Genomic DNA, 26,078 nt, shown 5'->3' on the forward strand with positions numbered 1-26,078 from the left:
ACTGGAGAAGCCCATCTGAGCTGGGACAGGCTGGGGCAGGAGGTGGCGCTGGCCTCAGGTGGGTGGCAAGGCCATGCTGGCCTGAAAAGGCCAGCTCTCACCAGCGTTTAGGACAGAGGGTTGCCAGAGTCCGGGGCAGAAGGAAGAGCCACTTCTGCACAGAAGAAAGCCCTGGAATCAATCCTCACTGCAACCTCTTCCCGGCTCTGTGGCCTTGGGAAACTCCACTAACCTCTCTGAGCCTTATTTGCTAATGGGTAAAAAGGAGATAACACCAATCTCCTGGAGCAATTAATTTAAACAAAATAGTAAAAACCCTTAGGCCGAAGCCTAGTAAGTACACTGTGATTGCTTGAGCATCCTGGCTTTAGCCAACATTTGCTAAATACTTAGTAGCTGTGCCCCAGACCCTGTGCCAAACACTCATTTCATCCTTACAGAAACTGTAAGAGAAATCAGTAATTATTATTCCCATTTTATAGATGAAGAAACTGAGGCACAGAGAGGTTTCGTGACCCACCCAAGGTCTAACAGTTAACTGAGTCTCATGCACATTGACTTGAGCTCTGTGCCCTTAACTATCCTACATGCTCATCTTACATATGGTGTAAATCTTACATATGGTGTAATGCTGTGGTTATCAGTATTAATATTATAGCTATTCTCTGAAATTTTATTTCCTTATCGCTAGAGCAGGGATGATGAGTTCTATAAGGATCAGGAGAGCCAAACTGTGAAATATATAACCTGGCAACCAAGGAAGCGCTCAGTAAACAGGGGTCCCCTCATTGTCCCCCAAGGCCGCCCTCCCCACACTTCCTCCTCGCCTAGTCCAGTTCTCTCCACCTAAGGAGGAAGCACGGGGCCTTGTGCAGGCCATAAACCAAAGCGAGGCCAGCTGAGCTTTGCCCCAGAAACCCTCCGAGGGCTGCTGTCCCCAGGTGCCGCGTGACTGCACATCACGGCAAGCCTGGCCGACTCTAGCACAGCAGGTACACGCCCCGCGGTGGGGGTGACGCAAGCCCCGATCCAGCCCTCGGGCCTCACCACCCGGCCTTGACCCTGTGTGTTCCAGCCCAGCGGGGCTCACACTCGGAGTCAGAAAGCAGGTGGCGTCCAGGGGAGGGTGAGTCTCCGAGGTCAGTGTGAAATGCCCCCCTCAAGGAGTGCTTGCCTCCAGGCCAGACACCAGCACTGCACAGACAGACCTGAGGCACATGCTTACATAGACCAATCCCACACCCTCCCCTAACCCTACACGTGACATACACGTGCCTGTGACATGGTTCACTCTCACTAGGGTCCAGATCATTGCATGGGGACCTGACTCATCCAGCTGCACAGGACAGTTCTTCTTCAAGCCTAAAGAGCGCCTTGTTCCCAAAAAGACAATGAGAAATGTACTCAATCTCTCCCTACCCTCCCACCCTGTGTTCCGTCAAGAGGCTAAATCTGAAGGAGGAAAACAGACGTTTCCAAGTCCTCGTCTCTTCCCTGAGTGTCCCATGATGGTGCAGCCCAGCCCCACCCACACATAACCCAGACCTGCCATCCTGGGAGCCCCCTCCTCCTGCCTCTTCTACCAGGTGCTGTCAGAGTCGGATGGGAGAGGGTAGCCTCAGGTGCCTACCCCAGGCAGTGTTCCAGGAGCTTCTGTAGTTGTCAAGAGCTCAGACTTTGGAGCCAGGCATGGCCAAGAGTGGGCCAGCTTCCTGCCATTACCAAGGGAGGGGCCAGGTTTGGGGCTTGCCCTCTCGCACTCTGGATTTCAGGAGCTGAGTGTTTCTGAGCTTATAAAGGTCAAGTTTGGGTGTGAAACAGTCCCAAGTGAGGACCAGGCTCCCTGGGTCCCACTGGTGGGAGGAATACCCTGCAGGGCATTCTGTCTTTTTTTCTCCCAGGAGGTGACCTGGGAGATATATCTGAGAGGGATGTATCAGGAGATAGCCAAGTTCTCCTCCAGACACTGCTCTGCCAACTTGCCACCTTAGTGGCCATCTCTTCTGAAGTCCTTGCCCACCTCCTAGGAAATTCCAGCTTGAAGTCAGGGTTGTCCAAATGGCAGCTTCCTGTTTGGGTCCAAGGTGATGGGGCTGGTGCTGGCACTGACCGGCCCCGTGACCTTGGCCAGGTTTTCCCTAACATCTCTGAGATATGTTTTCCTTGGCTAAAATAGCATCTGCCTCCCTGTGTTGGGAGGATTGACTGAGATTCCACATATAATGTGCTTAGCAAAGTGCCGGGCACTTGGTAGGTCGTCACTGCAGCCAAGACACCACATGGAAAAATAGGTTTCTCTCTCCTTGCCTCACTTTTCATATTGAACAAAAGCAACACAGGTCTCTATCTCAACCTATCCAGTTCAGAATTGTTGGCAGCTTAGACACTTTGAGACAAAAAAGGAGAGAAAGGGAGACAGAAATGGTATGCCTGCTGGATAAATGATATCTATGAACAAAAAGGGCAAGGAGGAATAAGCAATATGGTCAGGAGAACCAGCTGTTTACTGCCTCTTAAATGGCTCTAGCAGAGGCAGCCAAACCTTCACCCTCCGTGTGTTAAGAGCTCAGGACCTGGCCTCTCTTAAAACCAGCACTTAGAGGCTGCCCTGCAGGCTAGCGAGTGGACGGTCACAGATTGCAAAATGCTCTAGAATGTCATGAGTTCACCCTTCAGCTCTTTTAAAATAAAGAATTACAGATACTGGAACATTTTATCCAAGGTGGATAGTGGGGAGCTGTGTATATTTCACTAGCAGGTAATGTTTTTAAAAGATGATTTCTCCGATTGAGTTCCAGTAGCCAAGCATCTGACAAGTCATGGAATATCCTGACTCACCCCTACTTTCTGGAACTCTATCCTGACCCTCCACAAACCCACACCTCCCTCCCCTGATGGCCAAGATGGCCAGGCCAATGTGCAGTGTACCTTGGCTTTAGGATCTTGCTTATACTTCGCAGCAGAGTTTTCTAGGCTGGGGCAGCTCTAGGGGTTCTTGGGAGGTCCCTTGAGGACCTGGAGTGACAGCCGAGACGGACAAGCTTTAGGCCCCCCTCTCCACCCCCACCCTCACTTTGATTCCAAAGACAGTGCACAGTGGTTCCTAAGGCTTGGCTGCAGGAGCTGAGTTATACCTAAATGACCTCCTCCTTGGGCTTCCCTTGTGGCTCAGCTGGTAAAGAATCCACCTGCAATGTGGGAGACCTGGGTTTGATCTCTGGGATGGGAAGATCCCCGGAGAAGGGAACGGCTACCCACTCCAGTATTCTGGCCTGGGGAATTCCATGGACTGTATAGTCCATGGGGTCGCAAAGAGCCAGACACAACCGAGTGACTTTCACTTGCACTTTTCACCTTGCTCGGCCACTTACTCGTTGTGTAACCTCCAGAAGGGCTTTCACCATTCTCTGCCTTTGGTTCTTCATTTACTTTGTAAAATAGGCTACGTGATCTAGGACCTCGAGTTGAGGATGGGATGAGAAAACTCAACAGTGTAGCAGCGTAACTGGCACGTACTAAGTGCTCAACAAATACGTTAGCTGTAGGAGAATTCATGGCTTCCCTGGTGACTCAGCAGTAAAGAATCCACCTGCAGGGCAGGAGGTGCAGCAGACTCGGGTTCCGTCCCTGTGTAGGAAGATCCCCTGGATGAGGGCATGGAAACCCACTCCAGTATTCTTGCCCTGGGAAATCCCATAGACAGAGGAGCCTGGCGAGCTACAGTCCATGGGGCTGCAAGCAGTCAGATATGACTGAAGCGATTGAGCACAAGCACAAGATTTTATTTGATGGAAAAAAAATTTTTTTTAAGGTACAAAATGCTGATCTTGGATATTAACATCCAGATACTCAGAAAGAGAGGTATCTGGGTTCCAGGGGGGCTTTTCTTAAGTAAGATTCCTATTCCAGGTAGAGATATTTGAGATCAGATACAAAGAGAGTCTCAGAATTTCTAAATCAAAGCCAAATAATGAAATATAAAATCATCAGAAAGCCTAAGGTGAGCCCCGTGGCGCTGGTCACACCCCAGCACACTCCCAAGGACAGACCTCACTGCTGGCCACCTCCAGCCTCTCCCGCACACATCTGAGCCTTTGGGCAGCTGTGGCCTGGGACGGCTTAGGGCCTGGTGCTCTCTGTCCTTTCTAACCACACACTCATGGCCTCGACTTTTGGATGATACCCAGCCAGCCTTCTCATCTCTTCCCCATCCAGTTTCTTACACTGCTCCAGGCTCTTTTTTTTTTTTTCTTTTTTTTCATCTCATGGTCTAAATCACTCCACAGGCTTAGAAGGAAAGTCAAGAAAGACTATTGGATGGGGCTAGACCAACTCTGGAGGGAAACCTGGAAGCCATATATCATTTCAGGTCCCTCCTCATAAAGTCCTTCCTTTCAGTGACAAACCACAATTGACAGTGCCCTATGCTACCTAGTCCATTCACTGGCCCTCTTCAGTACTGCTCCAGGCAAAAGACTTTCCCAGTTTCCGATGCTAATAAATCGTGCTAATTACAGTCCAGGCTGGCTAACTCAGGTCTCCTCTGATCCAGACTGTCTGCCTCCCTCTCACTGGGTCCTTGGGTTCCTTTGTTCTATGTGTCCCTCAGTTAGACTAAGGCCCTGGTGGAGACAGCGTCATTTCCCTGAGAACAAATGTCGTCCCCAAATAATAACTAATTACAAGTGACACAGGGAACTGTTGATCTGAATTGTCATCCAGATCACTGGGCTAAGCTTCTCTCAGCCCATGCATCATTTCTCTTCCATTTCACAGCAAGCTTCCTAAAAGATAGACACTATTATTATTCCTCTTTTACAGATGAATGAAGCTGAGGTCCAGAAAGGTTAGAAAACTTTACTAAGATTGCACAGCTAACAAGTGGAGGAAATGCAATTAACATAGTGGTATGGAGTGACCCCAATATTAACAAGTACATGTTAATATTTAACATTAATGGTATTGAACGAGCACTTACTCTCTGCCTGTTCTGTTCCAAGCACATTGCATGCATTGATTCACTTACTCTTTGTAACAGCATGGAGAGGTAGATCCTATTATTTCCGTTTTGCTAACGAGTTCTAGGAGGCAGGCCCCCTAAGTGTGAGATCACACACACTTTCAGCTTTAAGGGAGAATTCAAATAGCAAGCTCCAGAACAGTAATTTTTCAAGGAGCCTAGTGGTGTTAAGGAGAGGAAGCCATCAAGTACCTTCCCCTCAACTCCCAGCAGAGCAGCACTGCTTTTTTCCAGATAAAACTTCAATTTGAAGAAAACACTATTCAGCTAAAAATAAAAATTCTGCCTCTACCAACCCCAAATTCCCAGTCCATCCCTCTCCCTCCCCAAACTATTACATTTAGAATGGATAAACAACAAGATGGTACTGTATGCACAAGGAACTATGTCCAATCTCCTGGGATAAACCAAGATGGAAAAGAATATTTTTAAAAGAATGTGTATATATGCAAAACTGAGTCACTTTGGGCTTCCCTGGTGGCTGATGGTAAAGAATCTGCCTGCAATGAGGGAGACCTGGGTTGGATCCCTGGGTCAGGAAGATCCCTTGGAGAAGGGAATGGCAATCCACTCCAGTATTCTTGCCTGGAGAATTCCATGCACAGAGGTTATAAACTACGGGATCAGGAAGAGTTGGACACAATGAGCAACTAACACTCACTTTCATAGATTAGCATAGCATTATAAATCAACTATACTTCAATAAAAATAAATAAACTCTTAGCATGCCCACTCTAAACAATAATCTGGAAGGAGACAACTGTCCAGAAGCTTGTCAAGTTCTCCCTCAAAAGTGACCACCAGGAGGGAGCCAGCCTGTGGAAGATTTTTAGCTGCCCCTTGGAGTGATTTTTAAAAACTAAATAAGTCAGCACTTAAAAATTGTGAGATTTCACATAACAATCTGGGCCTGGCAACACAGGGCCTAACTTCCTGCCTGGCAACAGCCAACTAGCAGACCTGGGCCACAACTGTCCACTTGGCACGAACTTGCCCATTCTCACTGTCCCCATCGACGGCCACTTTCGGGCATGGGCATCACCTGCTGACCCTGTGGGCATCTGAGTGCACTAGCCCAGCTCTAAAAGCTTAAGCTCTCCCTCTGAATTTGAATGCATCCCAGGTTATAGCATCGTCTCTGAGAACGTCACCCCAGAATTGCTGAAAACTCCCTTTAACCCCATAAGTCTTCTTCCCAGTGCAGCTAACCCTTTAAACAAGTGTCCTGACCTAGTTTCAACTTCAAAGGAGCTGGCCAAGCCTGCTGTGTAATCCTGGCCTGGGGACCTTTGGATTAAGTCTCCCAGACATGGGATATCATCTGTCCCCAACTGGTAAACATAGGCAGAAGTGCCTCATGGCACAGTCTCTCTATAAAGTCTAGATTATTTTGTGAATGGTAGACATGTTGAGGAAAACACTACATTTCCAGACAGTACAACCTGTTGAAGATAATATATTCTCTGGGTGAATTACCCTGTCTTTTATTTCCTCTGAGTTCATTTTGTCCAAGCAGTAAAATGGTCTTCATGTCATTCAAACAGTGTTATCATCAGCCTCTCTATCCTTCCTCTGATTTTTCAAACCTAGGTTATGTATGTACATTATATATATAAATATATATGTGAAACAGAAAACATAACTGTACATACATACACTGTACTATATAAGCATTCGTATAAACTATGTACATATATTTTAATTTAATTATATGTTTATATATGTGCATGCATGCTCAGTCACTCAGTTGTGTCTGACTCTTTGAGACTCCATGGATTGTAGCCCACCAGGCTCCTCTGTCCATGGAATTTTCCAGGCAGGAATACTGGAGGGAGGTGCCATTTCCTACTCCAGGGGATCTTCCCCATCCAGGGATCAAACCCACATCTCTTGCTTCTCCTGCGTTGACAGGCAGATCCTTGACCACGGCGCCGCCTGGGAAGCCCCTTCTACGTATATACCTTCATCCAAATTGTTTAGCCTGTGTGTCCAGCTTGGTCCCTGTCAACCCAGAAGAGGGAGGCAAAGATGATGCAAACTTCCCCCCTGCAAAGATGGAAGAGTTAGTGGGGGCCTAACTCCCTTACCGACCAGCCATGCAGCCTTAGTAGAGTCAGGTAACCTCCTAGGCCTTCAGTTTCCTCCCCGTGAAGTGATGATAATAGCTATCGAGCCCCAGGCTGGTCATTTCACTCCCCAAGCACCCACAGGGGCCTAGGCCAGCTCCCAGCCCACCCGACTCAGGTTGAACAAAGCAGAGCTGGGCCCGCCCACCTGGGGGAATGGGGAGGGAGGTGACAGGAGGAGCCCTGAGTCGGGGTGAGGAGGACTGGCCTCCCTCAGAAGGGCAGTGAGCTGTGCTCTTGAGGATGAGCAGGAATTAGAAGACAGGTTGATGCCATCCTAAGTGACCAGAAGTGCCCGTGAAAAGACCTGGGGCTGGAGGCAATGCTGGCGGGGCGGGCTGGGGGGGGGACGGACGGAGTAAGGAGGAGGAAGCAGGCCTTCCTCACCGCTGTGAGGACAGGATGGCGCAAACACCCCACAACCAAACGTCTTCCCGCCATGTTGCTCTTCGCCCGCACAGGGCGGAGAACAGCCCCTTCTCTCTCCACTCTGGGGGCCGTGGGAGGCACTCAGCCGGCGAGGAGAGCCGCCATGTTGGCCCCGGGCCGGCCTCCCTCCAGGGGCGGGGGCCGCACACAAAGCCCGCTCTGTGGGGAGCTTCGGGGCAGACAGGGCCCAGGGGAAGGAGGCGGAGCCGGCGATAGCTTCCCAGTGTCCATGACACCTCTGTGAATCTCTCAGGCCTCGCTGGCCTCCAGAAACAACACGGCCATGGCCATCTCCCAGGGCCAAAAAAAATAACGCGGGGGTGGAGGCGAGGAGCGGGGAGGGGCCTGGAGGCTTGGCGAACACTCTCCATGGAAAGAAAGAAAGTGTGTCCTCCAAGGGCAGCCCCCAGATAGGTACCCCCCGGCGGGGTTCAGCTCAGGACTGGGCGGAAGAATTGCAAGGTGCGTAAGTCTCTCGTGGGAATACCAGGGAGGTGGAGGCCCCGGGTTTACTCCAGCCAGAACTCAGCACATGGAAATACATGCCACATGGGGAAAGGCCGCCAGATTTTCCAAGGATATCTTGGAGCCCCACCCCACGACTGATAGGGGTCCCTCCTCATCCAGCAACGTCAGCCTCTGCCATCCTGGCCAGATATCGACTCTGATTAAAAACTTAAGATCTGGGATCCTTTGCTGTAGTGCTTACACCCAGACAAACATCTCAAACATAAATTACAAAAAAAAAAAATAATTAAGGGAGTAAAAATAACTGCAAATTTGGGGCAAATGGCTGAAAGTGAAAGTTGTTCAATCCTGTCTGACTCTTTGTGACCCCATGGACTGCAGCCCAAGCCCACCAGGCTCCTCTGTCCATGGGATTTTTTAGGCAAGAAAATGAGTGGGTAGCCATTCCCTTCTCCAGGGGATCTTCCCAATCCAGGGATCAAAGCTGTGTCTCCTACATCGCAGGCAGATGCTTTACTGCCTGGGCCACAAGGGAAGCTCTAAATGGTGAACAATAAAATACAAAAAGCCCTAAGATACAAAAAGGCCAAAACCCAACCACCTCTTCTGAGGCACCAGAGCAGAAACAGGGAACCACGCATGATCCCTGGGCTCAGAGCCTCCAAGGGGATAGGCAGACCACCTAAACCACCCCTCCCGCCTGACCCACCAGTTTGCTCTCTCCTTCACCCTACTTGAGAGACCAGGCTGACCCTCCTCCGGCATCTAGCAGGGATACCTGTTTCTTGTTCTCATTCCCTCGTGCTGCAGCATAAGTCATAAGAAAGCCTTGCCTGAATTCCTGGTCTGGTCTCTTATCAATTTCTATTGACTAAAGAGTCCAAGGACCCGAGTCTATAACAAACCTAGTATTCAAGTTTGACCTCAATCCACTTCATGGTAGGAAAAGAGATTTCTGGAAGGGCTCTGAGTTAGAAGGAGTCTCAGTTTCTTCCTATTACCCATGTGGGAGGATTTGAGGAAGCAAAGCTGGGTGTAGGTCAGGGCACATAGTAGCCTGACCAACACAAATGGGTGCTTAGGGGCAGAGAAGCCATCTCCTGCTAGATATTAGAATTGCCACAGTTCATTTGGGAATAATGGCAGCAAATTCAGCATTTAAAGAGAGAATCGTAATAGCCTCACTGCCATTTACTGTGGGGTCTAACTCATGAGAGACACTCTGTCATCCACACAGCCTGAGCCAGTTACCTCTGCCTGGCTCTGCCTGCTGCTTTCTCCTCAGCCCTCTCCTTCTCTCTGGCTCTCCGCTGGCATCCAATTCTCCTTCCATACTTCATCTCTTCTGTGTACTGACCTCTGAACACCAGCATGATAGAATAGGAAGAACACTGGTTTTCGAGTTCAGACTGGGGTTCATATCCCAACTCTGCCCACCACTGGCTGTGGGACCTTCAGCAGGTCCCCTGTGAACTTCAGCTTCCTCCTGCGGAACAGGAACCAAACCTCCTATGCATCATGAATCCTTAGCTCACAATTTGTTGTTTCACACATAGTAGGTGTTCGGTGATAATCTTTGTTGTTGTTAAGTCGCTAAGTCATGTTCATTTCTTGGCAACCCCATGGACTGCAGCATGCCAGGCTTCCCTGTCCTTCACTGTCTCCTGGAGTTAACTCAAACTCTTGTCCATTGAGTCAATGATGCCATGCAACCAGCTCATTCTCTGTCACCTGCCTTCTGCTCCTGCCCTCACTCTTTCCCAGCATCAGGATCTTTTCCAATGAGTCTGCTATTCACATCAGGTAACCAAAGTATTAGAGTTTCAGCTTCAGCATCAGCACTTCCAATGAATATTCAGGGTTGATTTCCTTTAGGATTGACCGGTTTGATCTCCTTGCTGTTCAAGGGACTCTCAAGAGTCTTCTCCAGCACTACAGTTCAAAAATATCAATTCTTTAGTACTCAGCTTTCTTTATGGTCCAGCTCTCACATCTGTACATGACTACTGGATAACCACCATTGCTTTGACTATATGGACATTTGTCAGCAAAGGTGCTTAATGATAATCTTAATAATAGCACTAAAAATCTTCTAGACTGTTTTCTAAGTACTTTTCTATATATTAACTCATTTAATCCACAGAACAACCCTATGATGTAGGGGCTATCATTATCCCCGTTTTACTGATGAGAAAACTGAAGGGTTTTGAATGAATGAACAAATGAATGAATGAGTACCATGGTAATTGCAAGATCTGTCAAAGTGCCTGACCAAGGACCTGGTCCCTCACCTCTTCCACACCTGATCTATCAACCTTTTAGTTTCTCCTGGCATTGGGACAGTCTGTTGAGCACCCGTCTCTGCCCCTGGGTCAGCACAGCCACCTCTCAGCCTCTTGGACAGGATGGTGCCCACCTCTGTCTGGGGGCATAGGGAGCTTCAATGAAGGAGTGAAGGGGATCTGGCCTTGGGATAGAAATTCCTCAAAACACCACCAAAACACAAGAATGGCAATATAACCAACACTTCCACCTCCCCCATCCCGCAGAGAAGCCTGCTCTGGTTATCCATGGTCTGCCAAACACTTGGGCAACATCTCAGCTACCCAAGACAGCCGGAGACAACACACAAACCAGTAGCTAGTGTGGGGCAGCTGTCCATAAAAGCAGAGGGAATCAAATCAGCTTCAAATGGTGCCTGGCACACCACAGGTATTTAATAAGTATTCATCGATAATTTTCTATGTGCCATGTAGTCTATATACATTAACCACAAACTCCAGAAGAGTCCTGTGAGTGGAGCATATTATCCCCATTTTGCAGATAAGGAAACTGAGGTTTAAATATCTGTGGATCTTGCCCAAGTAGAAAGCCATGGAACCAGGATTAAAACCCAGGCTTGTCAGGCTCTAAAGTCTGTACTATTGATGTCATGTTGTCTGAAACCAAATACCTGAAGGGCCTTTTTCTTTCTTCTCCCATAGTGACCCCCCTTCAAGGTACTCCCAAGCCATAATCAGGTTTCTCACACCTCTCATTCCCTCTTCTGCCAATAAGTCTACACACAGGATGCCTCCGGTTTTCACTGCAGGATAGAAGGTTACTAGGGTCCCAGAAAAACACCCCAGGACTGGAGGCCCCATTGACTCACTGGAGAGAGGATGAGGATGTTAACAAAACCAGAGCCTCCTTCAGGGGGCTTCTAATCCTCTCCCAGCCGTCATCCCTCACTTGTCTCTTCCCGGTGCAGCTTGTGACTCCTACTGGACGTCTGTTCACCCCGAGTACTGGACGAAGCGCCACGTCTGGGAATGGCTCCAGTTCTGCTGTGACCAGTACAAGCTGGACGCCAACTGCATCTCTTTCTGCCATTTCAACATCAGTGGCCTGCAGCTGTGCGGCATGACACAGGAGGAGTTCATGGAGGCAGCCGGTGTCTGCGGGGAGTATCTGTACTTTATCCTCCAGAGCATCCGCTCACAAGGTCAGTGTCCAGAGCGTGGGGCCTCAAGGACAGGGGCTCGGGATTGGGACCAAATGACTCTGAGGTCCTGCCCCACCATAGGACTCACGTGGCAATATTTTATTAACTGCAACTGTTAACCCAGATCCTCTACTAACCAGAGCTTTCCATACCTAGAAGTTCTAGCACACTAGAATCAGAGATAGGAGGCAAAGCAGAGTGAGTACCAAGGAAGTAAGTTGAGTCCATTTTAAAAAAAAAGAAAAGAAAGAAAAAGAAAACTGAAACATCTTCAGGGATTGCCCAGGAACCAGGCTAATACAAAATAGTATGTTCATGAAGATTGGTGGCCATGAAAAGTGGACAAAAAGAGACTTTGGCTTGACCTTTCATTAAGCAGCAGAAGAAAATTAACTGGACTCTTTACCTTCTCTGTTTCCAGGGAGGCTCAACTAATTGCAATTTCCTTTCATCACATTCCTAATGGTCAAGGATCAATTGGCCAAAAGGTGGCGACAGTATCTTTATTTAACACATAACATGCCCTGAAAGGGGGTCTTCCCTGCTAGCTCAGTTGATAAAGAATCTGCCTGCAATGAGGGAGACCCTGGCTCGATCCCTGGGTCGGGAAGATCCCCTGGAGAAGGGAAAGGCTAACCACTTCAGTATCCTGGCCTGGAGAATTCCATGGACAGTATAGTCCATGGGATCACAATGAGTCGGACATGACTGAGCGACTTTCACTTCGTGCCCTGAAAGGGGCTTCCCAGGTGATGCTAGTGGTAAAGAAGACTCTTGCCTATACAGAGAGACATAAGAGACATACGAGATGGGAGTTGAGTCCTTGAGTTGGGAAGATCCCCTGGAGGAGGGCATGGCAACCCACTCCAGTACTCTTGCCTGGAGAATCCCATGGAGAGAGGAGCCTGGTGGGCTACAGTCCATGGGGCTGCACAGAGTCAGACACGACTGAAGAGACCTAGCATGCACACACATGCCCTGAAACAGCAGAATGTATATAGACAGGTTTTTAAAATCTGGAAAGGCTTTTTGAGAACATATAATTCTGTTTCCCCTTATCACAGATAAAGGGACAGAGGACCCAAGTGGTTAAGTAACTTCTCCAGGGTTACACAGAAAATAAGGCTGATTCGTGGAAAGTCAGTACAAAGCAAGGGCTGAGAGATCAAAAAGACCTTTGTTCCTACCCTGGCTCTAATACATCAGAGCCACAGGACCTCTGGCACATGGTTAAACCTCTGTGAATCTCCATTGTCTCACCTCTAGGGTGGGGTAATGATACACACATCCTCAGCCTTCTTGACAAGATTCAGTGAAACATTACCTGGCATAAGCAGATAAGGAGCCAAATACAGTGAATGACACCTGCTTTTGTCATAATGAATATAACCAAGAAGAAAAAAATAATTTAATAAATAAAGGAAAGATATTTCAGCTCAATTTAAGGAGACATTTCTAAAAGCATCTTCTTTTATTTCATGTATGGTCAAGTCCCTTCACTGTTCACCTGAAACTATAACAACGTTGTTAATTGGTTATACTCCAATACAAAATGTTTTTGATGTTTAAAAAAAATCAGATAAAAAAATAAAAAGGCTGTTTCAAAGTTATCATAGGTAGGAGGCTCCCCATCACTGGAGGTAATCAGGCAACCTAATGGTCCCTTGCTTGATGGAGGTGCTGTGACAGGGATTCCTGTTTGGGGAGAAACCCAAAGAGGACTTTCCAGCTCTGAGATTCTTTGCCCCCACCTTGATCTCCCCCATCATGAGTGCCTAAGGGTACAAAAGCCCAGGACAGGGCCCCTCAGACACTGCTTGGCTTCTGCCCTAGGAACCATGGCCTCGTGAGGGCAAGGAAGGGACAAACAGACCTGCTGTCCCTTGATTTCCAGTCCGTACTTGACTATTGCCAGTGCCAGGGACCTACCAGGGTCAGTGTTCTGCACAGAGTGGGCCTTCCAGGAAACAAGGCAAGTCTGAGCAAATCACAGAGGCTCAGGGAGGAGGCAGGCTCCATTTGGAACCCTTCCAAGGGAACAGCCTTGCACAAGAATGCCAGGACCACAGAGAAGAGTACCCCATCTAGGAGAAGATGCAGCTTGGCACTGCCAGCCTCAGTCAAAGGTCAAGTCAGTCACATTTGTCTTCAGGCCCCTGCAGGTCCTGTGCTGGGATCTCCCCTCTGGGGCCCTTCTGTTCCAAGCAATTGTTACATCAAAACGTACCTGTCCCATCACCTCAAGGTCTGTGCAAAATGGATAAGTGAAAAACTAGCTGGTTTTTAAACAGGCCACAAGTTGCCTCTTCTTATTCTAAAGGATCCTAGGAGCCACAAAGCCACCCCCAGTGATGGTCTTTCAGGCAGTCTGCAGGCCAGGGAGGTTATCGTGTTGAGCAGTGAGATTACTCCATCAGCCAGCTCAGTTCTCAGATCTCCATTTAATGTACCTTGGTTGGGAATGTGTAAAGTGTATTGAAATGCAGATATTGTGACCAAAGTTTCCAGGGTCCCAATCTGCCCAGGACATAGAGTCTTCACCTGTTATCCTGTTTTTTATCCTTAAAAGAGTCCTTGTTTGGACTATAAGTTATATGTTAAACTGGTTATTACCTAGGTTAGGTCTTGCATGTGTACATGTGTGCTAAGTCACTTCAGTTGTGTTTGACTCTGTGCAACCCTGTAGACTGTAACCTGCCAGGTTCCTCTGTCCATGGGATTCTCCAAGCAAGAATACAGGAGTGGGTTGCATGCTCTCCACCAGGGCATCTTCCCTACCCAGGTTTTGAACTCACATCTCATGTCTCCAGCATTGGCAGGCGGGTTCCTTACCTCTAGCACCACCTGAGAAGGCTGGTTTAGGCCTTATATGACCCCATAGATTAGGGCTCTGACAGAAAAGGACACAGACCAAGTTTTGGCAGGGAGAGGAGTCAAAGGGGGTCTCTATGCCCAGGGTGTGGTCTGGCTCCACAGGCACTGCAGTGGGATTTAAGGGCCCAGAATCAGAGGGACCCTGGTCCCTGAGCGCAGGGTCGGCGGGAAGGGAGGAGGAAGGAGGCGGCTCCCCAGCGCAGGAGAGGAAGATCCCCCGGCAACCCCGCCTGTTCTTGGGAAGAAGGAACAGTGTATGGCTGACCAGAACCAGTCGTTCCGAGAACCAGCGACCCTAGGAGTCAGCAGTCACAGCTGTGCCCCGTTCCCGTCTCCTCAGTAAACGGAAACTGGCCCTCACGTTGAACGCCACGTTAGAAAATGGATGTCCTCCGGCCTGTGGTGCTGCGTGAAAACGTGATCTGAAAGTCCTCATCCAGCCCCACCCCCACCCCCACCTTCAGAGGAGAAGAGCAGTCTCCAGGCCCCCCTTTGAATCCTCAAGTTGGGTTTCTTAAGGCCTCCTATGTCCATTCTTGTGTCCATTGTAGACCAGCATGTCACAAGTGTTCAAATCCCTGAGGGATCAGAGGTCACAACCCAGATCATAGACAGCACCAACAGGGCGGTCAGGGTGGTTTTGTCACATGTTGCAGGCAAGGAACACAAGCCTGGAGGTTGGGTGACTGGCAAGTCTGCACAAGGGTCCATGACTCAAACCAGTGCAGAGCTCAGGCCTCCTGACCCCAAGCCAGGACTCGCTCCCAATAGCCACTCAAAAAATTCTAGAAGCTGCGGGGAGGCCTGGCCCAGGGCTCTCCCGGGGTGACCTTTAAAAACAAAGAGATTGGGGGATTCCCTGGTGGTCCAGTAGTTAGGAATCTGCGCTTTCACTGCTGGGGCCCTGGTTTGATCCCTGGTTGGTGAACTAAGAGCGCATAAGCTGTGCAGTGGCCAAAAAAGCACCAAGGAGGTTGTATCTCTCAGGAGTGGCTTTGGGGTGGCCCTATAAGGGCCAGGTGGTCTGCAAGTTTCCTTGTGAAATAAAACTACCCCACAGAGGATGAAATCACTCCCCTTCTCCCCAGCACCTCCCCTTCTGGCCTGGCCGCAGAAACCAGGGTTGTATGCCATGGTTAATGGATTTCTTTTTCTTTCCCAGGTTACTCCTTTTTTAATGATCCTGATGAGACCAAGGCCACCCTCAAAGACTGTAAGTAACCAAGTTCACGCTGCTGTGCACATGGGCTTGATGGTTCTTGTAGGACTTCACTCAAAGGCTGATAACCTGAAACGGTGGGAGACTAAGAGAAGATGGCAGGAGCAACATGGTGGACAGAGCATGAGGCTTGGGTCTGTGGCTTCTTTATCCTCCCCTAGACTCAATTTCTTTGTCTATAATATGGTCAGACCCTCACTGGGTCATGATGAGTTCAAGTAACAGTGCATATAAAGTGCCTAACCTATGCCAGCAGCCTAATTGCTCCAAATACTGGTACCCGTTAGCAGTAAAAAAAATCATAATTACAAATTACTAACTGTTAGAGGCCTTGAGGTTGATAATGTCTAAAAATCAGAGCTCATTAAGCCGATCACATTTGTAATTATAAAGCAATGGAGGATCTCAAATGGCCTTGTTGACTGAAAATTAACCCGCTTGGTCTTACTTCTGCAGATGGAGAAGGTTTAGGAAAGGGAACTTCGGAGCTTTCATTTTTTAAAGCTGATGATGATGATTGCTCTTGGTTACTGAGACCCTCTCAAAGGTCCTGGCCTGGGGGCCTGACCAACCAGGACAAAGTGGCATCCGTCTGGGGACTTCAAGCAATGTTCCCATCCATCTTCCATAACTGTAAGATTAAATTAATAGCTATGGTGGCCGTTTGTGAAACCCTTACTGCATGCCCAGCATGTTGCCAGGCCAGATATTCTATGTCCATTGTTATTTCAGTTCAGTTCAGTCTCAGTTGTGTCTGACTCTTTGCAACGCCATGGACTGCAGCACACCAGGCTTCCCTGTCCATCACCAACTCCCAGAGCGTGCTCAAATTCATGTTCATCAAGTCGGTTATGCCATCCAATCATCTCATCCTCTGTCATCCCCTTCTCCTCCCACCTTCGATCTTTCCCAGTATCAGGGTCTTTTCCAGTGAGTCAGTTCTTCCCATCAGGTGGCCAAAGTACTGGAGCTTCAGCTTCAGCACCAGTCCTTCCAATGAATATTCAGGACTGACTTCCTTTGGGATTGACTGGTTTGATCTCCTTGTAGTCCAAGGGACTCTGAAGAGTCTTCTCCAACACCACAGTCCTTATATATAACCTCACTATTTGTTTTTATTTTTTAATTTTTGTTGGAGTATAGTAGCTTGACAGTGCTGTGTTAGTTTCTACTGTGCCACAAAGCGAATCCTCTGTATGTAAACATAGATGCCCTCTTTTATTTTGGATTTCCTTCCCATTTAGGTCACCACAGAGCACTGAGTAGGGTTCCCTGGGCTATACAATACCTTCTCATTAGTTGTTTATTTTATACTTCGTATCAGTAGTGTGTATATGTCAATCCCAATCTCCCAATTCATCCCATCCCCCGCTTTCCTCCTTTGGTGTCCATATGTTTGATCTCTACATCTGTGTCTCTATTTCTGTTTTGCAAATGAGATCATCTATACTAGTTTCCTAGATTTTACATGTATGTGTTAATATATGTGCTGACTTCCCTGGTGGCTCAGAGGTTAAAGTGTCTGCCTGGAATGCAGGAGACCAGGGTTCGATCCCTGTGTTAATATATGATATTTGTTTTCCTCTTTCTGACTTATTTCACTCTGTATGATGGTCTCTTGGTCCATCCACATCTCTACCAATGAATAACTTCACTAGATAGTAGCATTATCCCCATTTGCTTCTATGGAAACTGGCGGTGCTGGAACTCACAAGTCACACAAGTCATTGCAGAACTGAGATTCCAACTCTTCTCCTCAAGGTCTGTGCTCTCATACATTGTGCTCCGCACCACACGCCCACAGGTGCACACACGTGCACACACGCATGCCCCCAGACCCTTGTGCTCACTCTGCTCTCCACTCAGTTGAGACCTAGGACTCAGGATTCCTCTGGGTCTGGGCCTGGCACCACAATGATTTAGAGAACAAGGGATTTTTGACTTACACCCAACGAGCTAGGAAACTGTCAGCAGGGGCTGAAGGGATGCACCCCAGCCCTTCTCCACTTGTTCTCTCCTCTCCCCTGCCCTGCCCCACCCCCACCTCAGAAGAGCCAGTGAACCAAGCCTGCAGGCCCAGCCTCCCTGCCGGGCACCTCTTGCGTTGGCCCGAGATGCAGGCTCTGTGACTGGACTGCTGGCCTCCTGGGGACATGTGCATGACAAGCTCAGTATAGACACTGCCCCTCCAATCTCTATCCCAGCTTCTGGAAAACAGTGAGCGTGATTTCAGTCAACGACAGGGAACATATCCTCTGGCCACACTTTACCAGTCTCCGGTTTCAAGGCAAACAAACCTCTCCAAATCACACAGACAACAGACAGCCTGGGCCCTGTTCCCATTGGCCCGTGTCAGGCACAGCCCCGCTGTGGGGACACATTCAAGATGAAGGTCAGTGTGAGGCAGGGAGAGCAACCCTCAGACTCTGTGGACCTCTGCAGAGAAGCTTGGGATGGGGCGGGGCTCATCATGCTGCTGCCGCCACTGCCACTTTGGGGAGCTTTGGACATGGGAACCTCCCTCAACCTGGCCACCCAGTGATGGCTTCAGCTCCTCTATCCCCACCCCCAGCCCCACCCCCAGCCAAGCGGGGCCTCCAGCCTTAGCTGACCCCTGACTAACGTCAAATCCACTGCTGAGAAGTAGGAATGGATAGAGCAGGACTGTTTGTCTCTGGCAAGACCCACAGGTGGAAACACCCGCCGTCCCACCCACCTCGCTTCTTGCTGATCAATCCTGTGCCATCCCATCCAGCCACATAGCTTCTGTCCAAAGCACGTGGGGGAAATCTTAAGAATTAAAAAGGTGACTCTCTTCCACCTGTGCTTGCCGTTTGGGCATTTCAGTGAAAGCTGTTGTCCAGTCCCCAGTTAATAGTTCACCTTTGTTTATCTTGACCGCTTCATTTGTTTTCTCTCTTCCTGAAAGATTAAATTGAAACAAAGGCCAGGCCTGCTCTGCAGGCAACGCCGCAGAGCATGGCACCGGATCTGAGAGGAGGGTGAAACCCTTTCTCCGTCTTGATCAACTGACCATCAGCCCTGCTCACCTCCATTCACCTCTCTCCGCCTGGCAGCATCTCTGCTGTCAGCTGATGTCTCCTGAGCATTCGCTGTGGTTTGGCCTGTGCACTTGGGCCTATTTTCCCACAGTGATACAGTCCTAGGCTGTAACGTAGGAAATAGCAGAGGGGAGGCCGAAGGGACCCCGAACACTGAAGTCATGCGTTCATGTCATTGTTCGTTCTGGTGAACCATGCACTGCAGTTACGTGAGCTGAGGGCTCCGATGCCAGAAAACTAGATGAGACCTCAGCTCCGCCATTAGGCAGGCTCCCCAAATGTCTCCAGGGCTCGCTCTGTCCTGCTCAGCTGTCTTCTTGTCCAAGAGCTTTCTCTGTTGGCTCCAGTTATGATCGCAGTCCCGCTCAGCCCCTTCACCACCACCTCGATCCTTTCACACGACTACTGCGTCTTTCTCCATCGCGTTTATCACCAATATGGGTTTGTCCACTGGCTGTTCCCTCCCACTTGGGCCTAAGTCCCCTGAGAGGAGAGACTGGGACCTGTTTCGTGTGGTCCCTCAGGAGCCTGTGAGTGAGGGACCTCCAGTGAGACACCTCTGTCTTCTTATATGTGAAGTGGGGAGGGTGAGAAACATACATCGTAAGGGTGGGTGAGATTGGGTGACCACCTGGCCACAGCAGATGTTCAACACACTTTAATAACTATTCACTGAGTATCTGTTGGACACTTGGCATGAGGGAGACGCTGAAGCAGTAGTTGTGGACATCTGCCTGGAACAGAACTGCTTTAGGTCCAAGTCCCGGCTCCACCTCTCTGGGTGAAACCCTTAAACTCTCTGGGCTTCAGTTGCTCCTCAGTAAAGGAAAAAAAGCAACAATACCTCAAGGGGTCTTGGCAAAGATGAAATGAGATACTGTCTGTGAAGCCCTCACCAAGCACTCGGCATTTAGAAGCACTCATCTGCTTGCAATGCAGGTACCCAGGTTCAGTCCCTGGGTCAGGAAGATCCCCTGGAGAAGGGAATGGCAACCCACTCCAGTATTCTTGCCTGGCGAACCCCATGGACAGAGGAGCCTGGCAGGCTACAGTTCACAGGGTCACAAAGAGTTGGACACGACTGAGCGACTAACACTTTCCACTTTCCATGGATATCAGCTGTCAGTTCAGGTGACCAACAGTCGACGTGAACCTTTACAATAGAGGGATAGTGGGTCCAGTGCTGGACACTAAGGAACGCACAGGTGCTGTGGGACAGAGAAGTGTGGGTTCCAAGAAGCCTTCCTGAAGAGTTTTGTGAGAACGGAGTCAGTTGGGTGGAAGTGGGAGGCAGGGAGCCTGTGCAAAGGCCCTGAGGCACGAGAGAGTCAAGCCTTACTGGGACCGTCTGACCCAAGCAGGAAGGAGTTGAGAAGCAGCAAGAGATAAACCTGGAGAACCAGGTGGAGGTCTGGGTGTGAAAGGCCGGACTGACATGGCAGCCTCTGCCTGGGAGACCACAGGGCACCAATGCAGGCTGTCACCCCGCGGAGTGACAAGACTCACGGGCACTGAGACCGGCCACCCTGGGCAGTGGTGCAGTGCATGGGACACCGTTCCCTCCCAGGACAGCATACTTATTTTGTCGTTCAGGAGTTATAGCATCGCCTCCCTACAGCAGGGATGGTGAGAATAGCGCAGTACAGTACATGGCTGCGCCACAGCATTTATTGAGCACTTACTGTACGCCCTGCACTGTGCTAGGTTCTGGGGATACACATGGGAACACAAATCCCTGCCCCCTAGTGGGGAGAATCAGCCAGTGAACAAAATAAATACATATGTTCCCTGGCAAAAAATAAAACTAAGACGCGGAGTGCGGAGCAGGGTGAGTGTGTGCACTTCCGGCTCAGGCAGTCAGAGAGGGCCTCCCTGAAACGGTGACTTTGAGCAAAGACGGCGGTGAGAGCATGAGGCCGAGGACACCCCAGGGAACAGCACTCGGGGCCAAGGGAGCGAGTGCCCCGAGGCAGGAGGTGCCTGTGAGTTTCAGAAGGAGCTGGGAGGGCAGTGCGGCTGGAGTGGAGGGAGCAAGGCGATGTGGGGATGGGGAGGGGTGGTCTGCTGCCACCTTTTAGACTTTAATCATATACACGTTGTGTTTTTGTGTGTCTGTGTGGCTCAAACAACATTTATTATTTACACACAAACAGGCAATTTGGGCAGAGCTCCGCATGGGAGGCTTGCACACCATGCAAGGCATCCAAGTCCTGCGTTTGAGGAGGGGGAGGGGAGGCCCTGGAGAAGGGAGGGGGAGGGGAGGGGGAAGGGAGGTGAGAAGGGAGGGGTGGAGGATCCTCTTCCAAGACTCCACTTGCAGGGCTGGCCATTGGACCCAGCTGTGACCTGGTCTGTGACGTCTTCCTGCCAGCCTTGGGAGTCTCAGGGCGTGAATTCTGGGTTCCGTTCAGGGCCCATATTGGAGGTGTGAGGACCACAGACTCTACCCATTGACAGAAGGACCACCCCTGCTAGAAGCCTCTGTGGACATTTAGCTGTGGCTTCTAAATAGAGAAGGAAATGGCAATCCACTCCAGTACTCTTGCCTGGAAAATCCCATGGACAGAGAAGCCTGGTAGGCTGCAGTCCATGGGGTCGCTAAGAGTCGGAGATGACTGAGCTACTTCACTTCACTTCACTTCACTTCACTTCTAAATGGAAGGCCAGATTTTTTATTTTATATCGGAGTATAGTTGATAAACAATGTTGTGTTCAGCAACGTGATTCAGTTATACCTATGCATGTATCTTCTTTTCAAATTCTTTTCCCATTTAGGCTGTTACATAATTATGCAACTATACCCCTGTCTCAGACTGCTACAGCCTGAGTTCTAATCTAACCCTGCACTGATTTCATGCTTTGCTTTCTGCTCTTCATAAGCTGTAGTCTCTTTGCTTTTCCCTGTGTCCTTTTTGGTCTGTTCTCCACACACTAGCCGGAGGGATCATCTTAAAGTGTGGATCTTGTCAAAGTCCTCAGTCTTCACTTGTTGAATAAAATCCCTCGCCCTTATCAGGTGCCCATGTGACTTGTCAGCAGCTAGCTGCCCCTGAGGGCACCTCCTGCCCTCCCTAGCACCCCGAGGTCCCCTTGGCTTTGCACTGCTGCTCCTTCCCTCTGAAACCCTCCCCACCTCCTGACATTAGCATGACTGTGTTCCCTCTAGGAGATCCGCCCTGGCCACCCCATCTAGATGCAGCAGGTGCTTTTGCCTGCCTCCATTCTGTATCTAATGCCTCCTTCCTTCATAACACAACAGAGGCAATTTGTGTTTCACTTGTATTTCCCTTGCCCTATAGTCCTCAGCCTCTGCCTGAGCGAGGACCAAGTCTGCCTTGTTCGCTTTCTGTTTCCAGCTCAGAGCCTGGAATCTGACACACAGTTGGGCCCCAGTGTAGAATGCATATTCTCCTGAAACCTACTAATTATCCCCAGAACAGCCAGCACCAGCTGTCTCCTGCCACAAAGGTGTCCAATTAATAGCTGCTCATTTGGTGTGACTTGAGGTCAGAATGTAGCCTCTAGATTTCTTCCTGCAGCTGTAAATCACTCTGTTGCAGATGCTGATTCCAGTTGCTTGAAAACAAGTGGCATCAAAAGTCAAGACTGTCACAGTCATAGTCGAACAAGTAAGTGTGCTGATGTCATTTGTCGCGGCTAATTTCTTGAAACGATTCATGAGACAACATCATCTACTTCAATAAGCTTTGAGACCCAGTGTTTGAGCAGGACTAGTTATTTCCCAAACAACACAGCAGAGAAACTGATGATTACTTTTATAAGTGTTATCAAATTTTTCTTTTCCCTTGGAAATGGTAATAGGAGAATTAAGTAAATGTTTTAGCCAGACTGAATTTCTAAAGAAGGGGTTTTTTTCTCCTGGTCTACTGTGGATCCTTCTCTCAAAGGTACTCCAGGATAATAGCAATTCTGTTAGCTTTCCCAGCACTGAGACAAATCTACAGGGTCAATCCTGCTGGGCTTGGGTCTAACCATTTAACACGTGTTAAATCATGACCCTCTAACCTGTGCTATGAGACAGGTACTCTTACTAACCCATCTGAGAGAGACAATGACTAGAGAGATTTGGTTACACAGCAAGAAGAGGCAAATTCAGGACCCAAACCCAGGCTCCAGAGTCAGTTTTAACAATGATACAATGGAACAACAGAAATACCAGTTTTTCATGAAAAACACAATTGTAGTATTCATCCAGCCAGATGGCTGTAGCTATGGGGCCTCAGTAGAATCATACTGCTTGTCAGAAAGAAGAATGAAAGCATCATTCGACTGTCATGTCGTTAATTCCATAAGAACTGGTCGGGAGTTCCACAGAGCAGGGAAGCTTCATGAGCCAGTGTCGCTGGTTGCTGTAAATTTGGTGTCTCTGTGGGTGTTTTGTAATCGTTTTAGCAGAAGAGAACATTTCACAGCTCAGTAAGGCTCCAAGTAGAGCGTTCGGTCATAACTTTGGGACAAACTCCATGAAGGAGGAATTCTCATGGTTTCATAAGAAGTTGTATGCCTCAACAATTTTAATTTTTCACTTTTTTTTTTTTTTGCTTCCCTAAAGGCCTCCAGAGTTCTCATCTATGGGAATTTGTGCGAGACCTGCTTCTATCTCCTGAGGAAAACTGTGGCATTCTGGAATGGGAAGATAGGGAACAAGGTATTTTTCGGGTGGTTAAATCAGAAGCCCTGGCGAAGATGTGGGGACAAAGGAAGAAAAACGACAGGATGACGTACGAAAAGCTGAGCAGAGCTCTGAGGTAAGTGAACAGCACGAGGTGCCGTGAGTCTGCCGGCACAGTCATATAAAATGGTCAGCCGCAGAAAATTGGGCTGCTCAGGAGGCGCTAGTGTTAAAGAACCCACTTGCCAACGTAGGGGACGTAAGAGATGCGGGTTTGATCCTGGGGTCGGGAAGATCCCCTGGAGGCAGGCATGGCAACCCATCCCAGTATTCTTGCCTGGAGAATCCCAGGGACAGAGGAGCCTGGCAGGCTGCTGCCCAGGAAGCGCTAGTGTTAAAGAATCCGCTTGCCAACGTAGGGGACGTAAGAGATGTGGGTTCGACCCTGGGGTTGGGAAGATCCCCTGGAGGCGGGCATGGCAACGCATCCCAGTATTCTTGCCTGGAGAATCCCAGGGACAGAGGAGCCTACAGCCCAGAGGGTTGCAGAAGAGTCAGACACGACCGAAGCAGCAGCACACACACAGAAAACTACACGGCTCTTTTTACTTGATAACCAAAAGGTCATGAGACTACACTTTGGGTCTTAGTTTCAGGTGAGATTAGGGCTTGTAAACTGACACGCCATCCTTGCCCTTCTTGGCAGTGTTCCCAGGGGATCACTCTGAGGCCATCACACACACACACACATTTTGACCTGCATGTGGTGAGGTTCAGTCTTCAAGATGTCTGGGAAAGGTTTAAGTGTAAGTTGATAAGAGGGTGTGAAAATACCAGGGCAACCACAGACTGGCCCCGCCAGCTGAGAGGAACGAGGGGGGAGCTTGTGTTTTGTCGCTTTCCCGCGGTGTGAACCTGCCCCCCGCCCCACCATGCTTCTCTTCTGCTGTCTTCGCAGGTACTACTATAAAACCGGAATTTTGGAACGGGTTGACCGAAGATTAGTGTACAAATTTGGAAAAAATGCACATGGGTGGCAGGAAGACAAGCTATGATCTGCTCCATCATCCAGCTCGTTTAATGGATTTCTGTCTTTTCAAACAATAGATTGCAATAGACATTGGACAGTCCTTTAAAAAAAAAAAAAAAAAACACCTGCCAACGTGCTGATAAAATTTCTCCACATCTCAGCTTACGTTTGGATTCAGAGTTGTTGTTGTCTGTTTGGGGGTAATGGCCACAACCCTTAAGCAATTCTCTCTTTTTTTTTTTAATCCAAGGGGAGGAGGGAATGACCTTTTGTGGTACCCTGATCAAACATCAGTTCCCTAGTGAAGAGGTGCAGAACCACAATGCCCAGTGCCGTCAGTGCTGCTCAGAGAAAAAGGATCCAATTCTGCCATTTAGAGGCTCATCTGGTGCTCCCGCTCCAAAGGCTCCCAAGTTTTCACGTCGGTAACTGTGGCAGCTCACAAAGCAAAAAAAAAGTGATTAGTTTTTAGTTAACATAGTAGGAGGGGGTGAGATGTGATAAAATAAACAGACATATTTTAAATCGTTAAAGTCAAATTCCATAGTAAAGTTTCTTAATTGGTAAAGGAGCTAAGCCATCAAGCTGATACATAATTGGATTTAGCATAGTAAACTTTCTTAACCAGAATATCTTTTTAGCTGCTCAGCAAAACCCCCATGGCCATCTATCCACACTTAAAATGAGGCACATTCTTAATTCTTGCTGAATTTATTCCCCCTCTTCTCCAGGGTAGGGAGCATCAGATGTGCAAAGACTTAATCAACAGACGCTTGCATCAATTTCTAAACCACTACTGTTTCTATGGTTCAAGCTGTCAATACAATAAAATCATAATTCACTGATTCTGTCTGTGGGTAAGACATTAAATCTTTATAGAGCCAGGAATTTCCTGACGGCTCTGTAACAGGCAATTAAACTATGAGTCTCTCGTTTTGTTTTCCTACCTGATGGGTACGCAAGCTCTCAATCGCATATTTCCTCGACAAAAATAGTGACGGTGGATTTACGTTCACGGGTTAAAGTCTGCACTGACGTTTTCTCATTGGTCACTGGTAGGTGAACCATTAGTGACTCCAGCGAGGTGGACTGCCCCCAGGACCCCTTCCCCAGAGCAGGAAGCTTCATGTGATGAGGCACTGAGCCACAAGATGGACTGAGGGCCTCCATCATAGAGTTTCACGTCAAAAGTAACTTGTTTTTAAAAAATGTGAATGACTGTGAAATAATCTATTTTTTGGATTCATGTGTTTCCCAGGTGGATACAGTTTATAAACAATGTGAATAAAATATTTAACATGTTACACTGTCTCTGGATTGTTCAGTTTAGCAAGGCTGGCTCAGCAAACATTGCTCAGAAGCCAAGTTGTGTTCAACTCTTTGTGACCCCATGAACTGCAGAACACCAGGCTTCCCTGTCCTTCACCATCTCCCAGAATTTGCTCAAACTCATGTCCATTGAGTTGGTGATACCATCCAACCATTTCATCCTCTGTCACCCACTTCTCGCCCTCAGTCCTTCCCAGCATCAGGGTCTTTTCTAATGAGTTGACTATTCGCATCAGTTGGCCAAAGTATTGAAGTTTCAGCTTCAGCATCAGTCCATCCTATGAATATCCAGGGTTGATTTCCTTTAGGATTGACTGGTTTGATCTCCTTGCTGTCCAAGGGGCTCTCAACAATCTTTTCCAGCACCACAGCTCGAAAGCATCAATTCTTGGGTGCTCAGCCTT

The 26,078-nt window shown here is 48.7% G+C and overlaps 1 protein-coding gene across 3 annotated transcripts in view; it reads left to right on the plus strand.

Moving 5' to 3' along the window:
- Positions 1–25,649, plus strand: part of ELF5 (E74 like ETS transcription factor 5) — a 50,777-nt gene extending 25,128 nt beyond the window's left edge. For 2 of the 3 annotated variants that reach the window (XM_005690078.3, XM_005690080.3), the window contains exons 3-7: positions 11,294–11,527; positions 15,564–15,614; positions 22,243–22,311; positions 23,256–23,451; positions 24,274–25,649. In XM_005690078.3, coding sequence (XP_005690135.1) covers positions 11,294–11,527; positions 15,564–15,614; positions 22,243–22,311; positions 23,256–23,451; positions 24,274–24,370 — 647 coding nt within the window. In that variant the 3' untranslated portion in view covers positions 24,371–25,649. 3 annotated transcript variants of the gene reach the window in all.

This window comes from Capra hircus, chromosome 15 (genome assembly GCF_001704415.2).
Source record: "Capra hircus breed San Clemente chromosome 15, ASM170441v1, whole genome shotgun sequence".
In the NCBI taxonomy this organism is placed as follows: domain Eukaryota; kingdom Metazoa; phylum Chordata; class Mammalia; order Artiodactyla; family Bovidae; genus Capra; species Capra hircus.